The 12,612-nt window shown below is 36.4% G+C and overlaps 1 protein-coding gene across 1 annotated transcript in view; it reads right to left on the bottom strand.

Annotated features, from left to right (window-relative positions):
- LOC146004296 (uncharacterized) overlaps nucleotides 1–12,612 on the bottom strand; it is a 953,900-nt gene that overhangs the window by 70,762 nt on the left and 870,526 nt on the right. The window contains exon 21 of the mRNA XM_083143016.1: nucleotides 1,447–1,596. Within this exon, the coding sequence (XP_082999142.1) occupies nucleotides 1,447–1,596 (150 nt within the window). The remainder of the gene's footprint in view (nucleotides 1–1,446; nucleotides 1,597–12,612) is intronic.

The following is a 12,612-nucleotide window of genomic DNA, read 5'->3' on the forward strand; positions in this document are numbered from 1 at the left end:
TTTCGGTACATCAAATTACATTCTTAAATATTAAATGTTTGGCATTTATGTGTTCAAGTGCATATAATTTTAGATCTTCATTTGTTAATTTCCGAGATATCGACATGCCACCACTGGTCGATTGTTGCTTCTCAAGGCCAGACCAATGAGTTGGTTTATGTTCAGTTGAGCCACTATATAATCTTATCATCAGCTCATCATGTTCAGTCTAAGCGGCTCCGTTACTTTGTAACACCATATTTTTGTACCATCAAAACCTCATTTGCCAAATTTTGTACTATTTTTGTACTACTCAAAACTGCTAAAACTAATTTTTGTACCACTCAATTTACCGTCGAAAAACAAAAATCAATTTGGGGGTTACAGAGTAACGTCTCAATCTCATCATCGGTTTCGGCTAAGTTATCCACATCAAAATATTGTATTATTTATGTACCATTTTGTACCACTATTTAAAAATAGTGTACCCGTCAGAAACAGCTAGAAAAGAAGGCGGGAAAATTTGTACCTTGCAACCATATATTTTTGTACCGTCTCGAGTTGCTTCGAAGAATACTATGCTATTTTTGTACTAATTTTTAAAATTAAACCTTATACACACTACTTTGCAATAAGTGGATATCCGATTTTTATACCGTTCTTAACCCCCCCCCCAAATTTTGAAATTGTATTTATTAGAGGCAGCAATTCACGGAAAAAATTGGACAAAATTTTATCGAATGTGTGAGGTTTTTGTCTGCTTAATGTTTAAATAAAATCTCTAGAATGAGTACTTTCCAATAGGCCCCTCTATGATTTTTGTACCGTTACGGAAAACCCGAAAATAATTTTCAAATAAATTTCAATACAATTTTATAGACATGTACTTTGTATCAAGTCCCTTTCCAGTTTTTGTACCGTCACGAAAAGCGCCCAGGCTGGGATTCGAGTCTGGTACACCTGGTTTCGTTGCGCACTGTGCTAACCACTCCGCCACGGTCACGGAGGTCGGCTTTTGACTAAATCGAGTACTAATAGTCCCGAGGCTGTTTATTAATACAGCTTAATTACTACGGTTTTGAAAAAGAATCGTAGAACTCTAGTAATTCGTGCACGAAGAATTCCTTAGATACTGAATTATATATTTTAAGAGAACAATTGTAGTAATGAAGTTTTAACAGGGCGCTCCACGACCATTTCGTTCCATTTTGATTACTATCCGACCACCATGGAGGAATGGTAAACAGAGAGCGCTTGTTCCAGGGGTCCCGGGTTCGAATCCAGGCCTGGGAAAGTGTTCTTTAGGAGTGTGTCTTCATCATTTTCATCTTCTCACCATTCATCATCCTCGGGATTAGCCAAAAGTGGCAGCAAAGCGAAGTAAAATAACTGAAATCATTTTGATCACTGGTGAATCACTCTGTACATACAAAACAAGAAACGACTGTATAATGCTGGAGAACGTACTTTCTTCTTCGTCTTCCCTCGCAGGAGCTCCTTCACTTGAAACACCTTGCAGCCGTAGGCGGGAAGCCTCTTGCAGTTCTGGATGTAGAGCCTCTTCAGCTGCACTTCCGAATCGTACACAGACGTGTGAAACAGCTTCCGCTTCTGTTCCTGCAGAGAGAAGAAAGCAACAGGTTAAACCTAAGAGTGAAAGGAAAGCTACAGTGCTGAAAGACACCGAGACGGTCATTTAAAAGTCTTGTAGGAACGAGACAAAGAACGAGACAGACCTCTGTAAAATCGAAACAAGACGAGACGCAGTGTCCGAAACTCACGCTCTCGTTGGGGACTTTGGTATGATTTGAAAAATTTACCTGAAGCAAATTTGCATTACTATGAAATTTCTTCAGACACTGTCACGTGCCAGTTTCGATGACACAATGAAGGTTGAAAGGAGGATTGGTTTCTCGGAATCGACGAGAGATGGCAGCACGCTATATAAAGAGGAACAAAGGAAATTATAAAAAACTTAGAGCGGAGAAGAGGGATTATATATATTATAGTAAATTGAGAAATATATAAAAGAAGAGTTCAAAATACTATAAAAGAAATAAATAGAATGTTGTATATAGCAAATTAAAATAATTAAGAATATGGCCGCATATGAAACGTTTAGGAAAGTTATTAAGTAAGCGAACGAATTCAGAAATCTATCTCTTTTTATTTTTCTGACGAGGAGAACATCGTCAGTGTTTTGGTTGTTTGTTCCCGGTGGCGCTGTTGTCAAATTAGACGCCCCGAAGCACTTTTCGGTTGCGCTCTTTATTAGTCGCACTGGGCCATTGGTAGCGCTTGTTATTAGCGATCCTGGTTATTCCCCTTTTCCCCTTTGGTCGTTAAATAGGAGGTGGCGCTATTGTCAGTGTAGTCGACCCTACTCTTTCTACAAGTATAGCTTGTATTGTTTGCCAAAGAAGCGGGGAAAGTGAGCGCATAAATAAGATTACGCTTTAAAAAAGAAAGATAATAAATTAAAAGAAGAAGAAGCCTTTTCCATATTAAAAGAAGAAGAATCTTTCTCGATTATCATAGAAGAAGAAGCCTTTTGATAATAAAAGAAGAAGCCTTTTCCATATTAAAAGAAGAAGAAGCCTTTTTGATAATAAAAGAAGAAGAAGCCTTACGATAATCAAAGAAGAAGAAGCCTTGTTGATAGTCAAAGAAGAAGAAGCCTTTTTGATAACCAAAGGAGAAGAAGCCTTTTCGATTATACATATATATATATATATATATATATATATATATATATATATATTTTTCTCTGTATTTTGTATTGTTCTCAGAATATAGATCCGCATTTAACTATATCCTCTTGGCTATTTCTTATTTGGAATTCTCAAATAAAGAACCTATCCCCCTGAGATTAAGATATCTGTAGCCGTGGTAAATAACATTTAAGTACGTACCTCCAAGGGGCGTAGCAACACACTAAGCCGATATCTACCTGATCATTAATAGATAAGTCAATGTGTTTTGTTGATATGTAAGGTAACTAGCTGTGTTAATTAGTTGCATACATATTCAGGATAAAATTCCGTTTTCCTAGTGTTCGTAACGTCGAAACGAGGTGTCAAACAGATCTTAATGACCTCACTAGGCTTTGGAAGTTTGTGTGATGACACACTGAACATGTGTTTGCCATATATTTCGATACTCGTGCCAACCGTGAATCTGCATCGATTGGTTGCGTACATAGAGAGTAGAAAATATTTTTTGAGAGCTCGTGCTGTCTAAATGTTACCAGGGGAATGCGGTCTCCAGAGGAGGAATTCCCCTTCATGACTCCTACAATTATCACCTTACTGAAAATATAAATATGTATCAACTTAGTTTTTACTACCGATATGATTCGGATATTTTTGCAACCAGATGCAGCCAAGATTTTTTTCAAAATAGGGCGGGAGGGGATTAGGGAAGTAAGCAATTGATCGAGTTCAATTTTTCTTCATAAACTCAAAACGTACGAGAAAAGGATAACATTAAAGCCCAATTCTTATAGAAGACCTACGGCACGAATCGAGAAAAATGATAGAGAAGAAATTAAAAGATCATTAAGAGAAAATGACATAGAAGAGGGAAAAGTGGAGTACACTAGGAAAGAAGAGAAAGGACACAGAAAATATATGAAAGCGATAGAGAGATCAGCAGAAAATTGAACTCCAAGGAAGAAGATAGATAGGGAAGAAGAGACGTTAAGTTAATGAGAAACGACGGTAAAATGTTAAAAGGAAATAGAGAAAGGGAAAGAAGGACGACATAAATAAAAGGGGGAACGGAATAAATTGAAAACAGAAAGAAGAAAATAAATAGAGGAAGTAAAGTACAGATGATGAAAACTACAGAAGAAAAAATATGTAATATATGGGTAGAAGTACAGAAAATGCTACTGCCCTGACCTCTGTTGAGCTATTTCAGTAACTTGACACAATGCCAGTACACAATGGCCATAGTTTCCCCTCAGAAGTACTGACGAATTACATGTAAATTGTAACAGAAAATTATCATGGCCATGCTTCCTTTGTAGTCTAGATTTTCTCAACAAGGGAATTCTATCCATCCATGTCTTTCGTTGCCCCCAGTTCGACAATATCCGTCCCTAACGTCGATTGAATTACCAATTATGGAACCAAATAAAAAAAAGAGGGGGAAAAAATCTCTCCAGAACTGGACGAGGGAAGCAAATTAAGCTTCTAAAGGACGACAGAATCTGGGAAACAGGGATCATTGCATGTCACGAACTCTTATTCCCAATGTTTTGCAATCAATTATCAAATCGGATCCATTACATAAGAACAACCATTGCGGTTTCAGACTTGATGAAAGTTTGAATTTCATCTCGGTGGTTTCTGTTAAATTATGCTGGACCTAGGCTACAGCTCTACAAGTAGGATCTGAATCATTGTTTCTGAAACTGAATCGAACACAGGACCACTTGATTACACTAGCGTGGGGGGAATCTATCGTAGTGTTTCTCAAGTGCAAGCAAGATGTTCTGAAATTTCTCATTTTAGTTTACGCGGCAATTCTTATTAACAAATACCTTGCGATGGGAATTTTCCAAATTAGAATTTTACAATGATTGACTGGATTAGGTTATTTTACGTCGCTTTTCTGACACTTTTGGCTATGATGATGAATTGATGAAGGGACTCACAAAGAACCCCCATGCCCAGGCTGTGATTCGAACCCGAGACTCCTCTCGCCGTAGTGCGGGACTGTGGTTAGCGCAGCGCACTACGACAACGGGTCCCGGGTTCGAATCCCGGCCTGGGCAAGGGTATTCTTTGCGAATGTCTCTTCATCAATTTCACCCTATCATCTCTCATCCTCATCTTCGCGATTATCCGAAAGTGACACAAATGCGAAGTAAAATAAACCAAATCAATCAACCAAGGTGCAGAGATATCGAACGGAGACCGCTTATTTTGCCGTCTTTCATGGCATCCTTCATCCATGTTTCCACCATTGGAATCACAATAATATTTTTCTCTTATATACAGGAGGATGCAAGCGCCCCCATTGCACACCCTCTGCGGCGCCCTTGTCTACAAAATTTTATTTTTACAGCTCTTGTAGCTTCCGACAACTGACATGGACGGACAGACAGACGGACACAAGCATGGGCGTCCGCAGGTGGGGGGCAGGGGGTCACTTCCCCCCCCCCTGAGATTTCTGGAAAGAGTAAATGTAATTTGAATGGTTACATTGTAGATATATTTTATAACAAAAGTATTGTTTTCTGTGACTTACAGGCCGTAAATTACAGCAACTATTATTACTATTATTATTTGAAGTAAAAAAAGGTAAAGTGCTCCCCTGTGCAATGCACCATGCCATGAAGGCGTATAGGGGGTGTGGGGTTAGGGCCTCACACTTTCTTGATAACGGCCGAAGGTGGGGGTGATGTGATCAGCACCATGCCCCTGGCCGCCTTTACTCCCCCCCAGAATTTCCTCCAGGTACCCACTTTATACGACACTGGGTGGGCGCCGAAGCCGCTTGAACAGGTGGAAAACATCCCGGTTCTCCCCCGCCGGCGATCGAACCCGGGTCTCTCGCATGGTAGTCACACGCCCTAACGACTAAGCTACGCGGCTTCTTTTTTTATTATTTGAAGTAGGGTTAGATTTAAGCTAACAGTCTATTTTACACTGATTATCTAACTATAACAAGCAGCTTTTTGTCCTACATGAATTAATGTTAAGTATAAAGTTATGCGAATTGCATATAGATACACAGAAAATGGAAATTACAAATGTATGTAATTTAAAAATAAAGACAATTAGTAGTAGTAGTAGTTTTAGTAATGCAATAATAATAGCAACAATAAAAATATAAACAATAATAATAGCAGTAATAATAGCAATAATAAGAATAGTAATAATAATAATAATAATGATGATGATAATAATAATAATAAAAGTTTCTGTGACTGTCCCCCTGAGAAAAAATACTGCGGACGCCCTTGGACACAAGGGTACTTTTTAAAACTATTTTACTGGCAAGTACCCACAAAAAGTGCTAAAACGTCCCTTTGCTTTTACAGCAACTGATGTGATAACCACGTAGACTACATGCCACTGAATTACGACCGAATATTTTCCTACCGGTGGCTAAAATAAGGCCGAGCCTGCTGTTACGCGCGTGTCAGGAGTAAGAATAAGCGTCAAATTTGCTCCTGCCACGTAATTCGTCTGCTAAAAGGACGTTACAAATCTTAAGAACAGATGAAGACGAGAAAAATGCAAGTTTATGACTATTGGGATGAATGTACAGGTAATTTAGAACCTTTTCTTTAGAAAGCATTTAGCGATATTATTTTAATGCTAACAGAACCTAACCTATTAGAAGAATGCTGAGCAGGCCCGTAGCTAGAATTGATCTCCAGGGGGGGGGGGCTCACGGGTTATCAGGGGGGCTTTGTAAACCAAGTCCATTTTAAAAAAAAATATTAAATGAAGGTGAATTATGTGTGTGTGGGGGGGGGCGCTCATTCATTTATAAATATCATATACTACACAAATACTACATTTTTCTACATCTTTTAAAACACCTCTTCAAGTGTTAATTGACTGATAATGAAATTATCCCTTACACACCCCATACTATTTTAGATGATACAGATATGTATATCACCACAAAAAACGCACAATATTTAATCACAGTATATTCCACCCCCGGCCGATGCAATTAAACTCCCCTTCCTTCCCAAAACTTGGGAGCTGTTCTTGACCTTGGACGCAGATGCGGAGGGAACTTGCATGATGAGTTTATTGAGTTTATTGAGTTTATTGAGCAATTTTCACACCGAAAGTACCCCTGAGGGGCATTGGTGCATGTACATTACAAAATACAACATGTTGACATCGCACATAATATATACATATACATATATACATCAATTTGGCAGATTTTTTTATAATATAACATAATATAATAGTAAAACATAGACTGACAAATTATTTTTGAAGTGAACTAGTGCTGTAAAAGTACATATTATCTAGTGTATACAATCTACATTTATTTTATAAAGTTATTTAATTCTTGAAATTCTTGAACTGAATATAATGTGTATTCCAATAACAATTTTTTCACTTTACTTTTAAAGATTGTGGATCTTTCAAAATTTTTGTAACTTTTTGGTAATATATTGTATAACTGGATGCCTGAGTAAAAAGGTCCCGTTTGGTATGCAGTTAGCCGCACTTTGGGAATGTGGAAGTTATCTTTTTGTCTGGTATTGTAATTGTGAGTGTCTATGTTCTTTGGATAGTTCGATTGTGTTTCGTGTATGAAAGTAAGTGTTTCAAGTATGTACAAACTTGGAAGTGTTAATATACGGAATTTTTTGAAAAGAGGTTTACATGTATCAGTTTTGTGTGCATTTGCCAAAATACGCAATGCTCTTTTTTGAATTTTAAAAATCCTCTGCGATTGAGCCGAGTTCCCCCAAAATTGGATACCATACCTCAAAATACTTTCGAAGTTTGAGAAATAGATATTTAGCATACATACTGTATTGAAACTATTTTTTAAGACATCAAAGTCACAGATTTCTGTCTAAATGGGAGGTTGCAACCGGGACAGTGAAGGTACAGATAAAGAAGCTCCCCTATGAAAAAACTTTCTGAAGTCTACAGAATATTCTAAATACTTGCAGCTACTTCTGCACATAAACAAAATGAGCGAATGTAATAGCGTATCGTACCCAAGGTATTGGGCAAGAAGTATAAAGTCTTAGCATAGCAGGTATCAGAGAAAGGAATGCTGAATAAGTAATCAGGCAAAGGTCGGGTGATTGACTTGGAAGTCGTATGTGGCATGAGTGTTGGAATTGTCAGGAGGTGTGATCAGTTGGCGAGAATACGAGAGAGAGTAAGGACTACGGATTGTGAGAGAGGAGCAAAGTGGGGAACGACTATTGGACGATGGTGTGTGACAAGAGACAGTGATAGTTGAGAGGACAAGCTAGAAACAATCTTCATATATTTGTAAGGCAAGTAATATCCTTTCCTTAACCAATCCATGTCGGTTCAGTCATGGAGAGTATAAAACCCATATCCAATCTAAGCTAATTTCTATCGCCATTCCTTTAAAAGGTAACCTCTTGCATTTATCACATTTAGGCCAAGCGAGTGATAACCATCTGAGGGATGAATGAGGAATAGCTACATCACCCAATTAAATCTAGAGGTTCTTGGTTCGATCCCAAACGCAGCATGGGAGTTGCGTTACGTGGTGGAGTCTGCTTAGGGCTTCTCATCAATTTTTTTGCAAATGTGATGAGAAAACACTGCAGTACGTGAAATACTGCGATTTTCATCTATTTCATTCCGAAATATGATGAAAATAATAGAGCCTTCTAGCTTTTCAAATTACGTACGGGAGATATGGCGCCGGAATTTTCACTTGTTAGCGCTTCACGTTATGTTAATTATCAATTGTTACCAAATACCAAGAAAAGAAAGCAAAAGGTAGGCCTAGCAATATGCTACGCAAATAAATAAGAGTAGAGTTTTAACTAGGTTCGGCTATTGGCTTGTGAAAAGATGAGAATTAACATTAGGATGTTGCATAAAGGTTGGTTAAATATTTTAAAGATGTGTTCGGTACTGTCGTCACTCTGTTACGCGATTGTTGAACATCACTTTTCAAATTTCCGGGAGAGTAAACAATTGAATTGCTGATAATGTCCTGTCAAAGCCACGGGGGAATGAGAAAAGAAAACAAGCAACTTAGTGCTAATTTGAAGCTAATCAAGCATTTTTCCTGCGCATAGGCTAATCATTGAATCATGGCGCAATCTAGATTTATCCACCCCGACGTTCTCGAAACTATCCAGTTTCAAGGTAACATTCACGAGGATGTATTAAAATTCATTGACAAATTTGAAAGTTTAGCTATTCTTAATGAGTGGAATGACTTAAAGAAAAGGCAATTGCTACCGGCATTTTTGGCTGATTCAGCATTGGAATGGTTCAATACTTGGAGTCGAACTCAGGAAGCACAGGATATAGATTTTGTAACTTTAAAGACTAAAATTGTGGAAGAATTTACGGAACCGGGGGATACTTTTCAATTAGAGGAACAAATCAGATTACGCTTCCATCAGGAAAATGAACCTGTTTCAAAATATGTAAGAGAAACACAGTTATTGTTATTAAAATTAGATCCTGCCATGGAAACTAGTGAGCAAATTAAGCAAATAAGCGGGGGTTTACAACCTAACTTTATGAAAGAAGTTTATAACAGGGAATATGATTCAGTGCATGAAATGTTACGAGACCTGAAAAATGTTGAACAATTCAAATATCTTGTGCAAAAACGTAAAATCCTAGAAACTGAATGTGAGACAATGAAAGCTCTGTCGTGTTCTGAATCGAGTCGAGCCTACATGCCGACTCAGCAACCAACACGTTGCAAATTAAACAGCAGATATCTCACATTCCACATTTGCCAGGGAACTGAATAAACTGCCGACAGAGCATTCTTTCAACTCAGGCTATCGACTTCAAGGATACAAAAGAACATGCAACCTTATGTCCGTTTGGAACGATATTTCTTCATCTGGCAACATTTGGAATATAAATTGCAATTAAGTTTTCATTTTTATGTCATTTAATTTTAGGATATATATATATTTAGTTAAACACTACCAATTGTCAACTTTCATTTTTTTTGTCTCCATATTTTTTTGTATACAAAATTGTATATATATTTTTAATATTCTTAGACTGATAACAATATCATTAGGGGGGAAAGAGTCAATAATGGACAACGAGATTTCGAATTCTTAGAATATTATTTTACGTATTTCAATTTATGTGGACAATATTAGCAAGTGCACAGGATATTTTACAATTACTCTTTATTAATGACGATATTTTATCAATATTATACTAACAGAAGGACTATCGTTCGACACATTATTTTTCTAGATAATATTTAAAGTATTTCATTTCATTCAATTGCTATTGATATTGATTTCAGTAAAATTAAGCATTCATATATTTTCACAAATCAATTATGATTTAAATTTTGCAGTAGTATACAGTCAGTATACACTCATAAAATCTTCAAGAGTATTTACAGTATTACATTTAATTCATATGTAAAGTTCAATTTGCTTTTAGTAATTATTAGTAGTTATATTTATTTATTTTCTCTTCTCCAGATTGTAATTATATTTGGTGTGTAAAGGATGGCATTAATTAGAATTTGGGTAATTTATAGTAAGAGTAAATGTTATGACTGAATCGGTACTCCTTTTCAAATTCCATTTCCTCAAATATAACAACCCTCAACTACAAGATTTTTCATACTTGTAATACTTACAAGTACTACTTTCTTAAAATAAGGGTGACTTAGAGGCGCCCTTGTCTCAACAAAACCTCTACACATACCGACATATTAAGTTCTCTCACAAACAACATTACACTAACGATCAGGAGGAAATGCCTGTTCGGTATATGAAGCAAATTTCCTTTCCAAAACCTACCTGAATTGCCTCACAGATAATTCAAATTTTAACGGTGAAATGAACGTTTTAACAATTGTGTTAACCATGTTAACAGTCCTCAGTTCAACTTTTTCACAGATGTCAACGTCTAGAGATGGTCACCAGCTAAAACCTTGGAGAAATAAGAAATCAACACGATTTACACCTGAAGGACGCAGAGAAATTATTTTGATCTACGAACATTTTTGAGAGTTTCTCAAGATTTTTATTCCTGAGATTTTTCTTTTAATTTTTCGACACGTGGAAACATGAATTACAATTAGACCTTTCATCAGTTTTAATTACGTAGTTCAGCGAAATCAGTTGATAAGCACCAAATCGTTTAACACGGATCTCCTTTATTCTATTCGATTAACTCCTACTTAAGTCAAGTAGTAGTGAGACCTGACATTTAACGCTGATAATACATACATTGTTTTGAAGGAATATTTACATACAACTAAATACTTCACATTCACAATTCCACGATATGCAGTTCTCTACTGTACGTTTTTCATCAATGACAATATTTGTAGCTGCAAAGTTAATGCATCAAAGTGAAAAACATTTTTCATGGCCACAAGGAACTAATATATACATATATACGTGGTTTGGTTCAAGAAGAAACTTCATTGCTATACGCAGAGACTATTAAGTGATGTTAACAAGAGTAAAATTATGGTATTTTACTTGAACTCTTTGTGAGAATCAGAATCACTCAAGCATTAATTTTATGGACAAATGTTAGTGCTGTGATTTTATCTATCGAACACTTTTATATTCTTATTTTCAAATATATAAATTCATGTACATACAGTATTACTCAAGGACAGTTACTGATATAGTGTATATATTTTGATTAACTTCAAGTTTCTAATTAAATATTTACTGTGATAGTTGACATATATTATAAATAAAAACGACAGCGATATTTACATGATGCACTAAAGTCAGAGACGGTGAACTTTACATCGAAAATATGTGTGCAAGTGTAACTCGGATGAGTATCACAAATGTTGCTGATTTTGTAAATATTAACTTCAAAATATTTAATAGTGTTGTGCAGTGTCAGTGTTTATAGGATTGATTAAATACTACCTCGTTAGTGTGTTACTGTGCCACAAACCTTTTAACTAGTGTTTACATATTTTAGGCATGGACAATCATAACGTCAACGTGTGTGACGTGTGTGACGTAAGACTCACAATCATTGCTTGCATGAGTCAGCATAACAAACTCACATGTCAGTGTTTACCTTTCATACGCTGACAAGTATTGTTTATTTATTTTGTTTATTTATTGGTTATTTTCTCCACTCCTTTTTCTTTTTCAAGAACTATATTAATCAAATTACATATTTTTGGTTATGGTATGTTAATTCAATAATTTTGGGACTATATTTTATAATAAAAAAAATCTCTCCATAGAAAGGATCGATATGGAATGCAACTTTAAATCTTTCATATTTAAGTGAAAATCAAAAGATTTTCTTTAGGGGGTAGAGGAGCGTATCGTACCCAAGGTATTGGGCAAGAAGTATAAAGTCTTAGCATAGCAGGTATCAGAGAAAGGAATGCTGAATAAGTAATCAGGCAAAGGTCGGGTGATTGACTTGGAAGTCGTATGTGGCATGAGTGTTGGAATTGTCAGGAGGTGTGATCAGTTGGCGAGAATACGAGAGAGAGTAAGGACTACGGATTGTGAGAGAGGAGCAAAGTGGGGAACGACTATTGGACGATGGTGTGTGACAAGAGACAGTGATAGTTGAGAGGACAAGCTAGAAACAATCTTCATATATTTGTAAGGCAAGTAATATCCTTTCCTTAACCAATCCATGTCGGTTCAGTCATGGAGAGTATAAAACCCATATCCAATCTAAGCTAATTTCTATCGCCATTCCTTTAAAAGGTAACCTCTTGCATTTATCACATTTAGGCCAAGCGAGTGATAACCATCTGAGGGATGAATGAGGAATAGCTACATCACCCAATTAAATCTAGAGGTTCTTGGTTCGATCCCAAACGCAGCATGGGAGTTGCGTTACGATAGATACTGTTCATATTCTGTGGATTTATCCTTAAAGTTGTGAGTTGTCTAAATTTTCACTCTTCACTGCAAACAAATTATGA

The sequence above is a fragment of the Lepisma saccharinum genome, chromosome 21 (assembly GCF_977018435.1).
Source record: "Lepisma saccharinum chromosome 21, izLepSacc3.1, whole genome shotgun sequence".
Classification (NCBI taxonomy): domain Eukaryota; kingdom Metazoa; phylum Arthropoda; class Insecta; order Zygentoma; family Lepismatidae; genus Lepisma; species Lepisma saccharinum.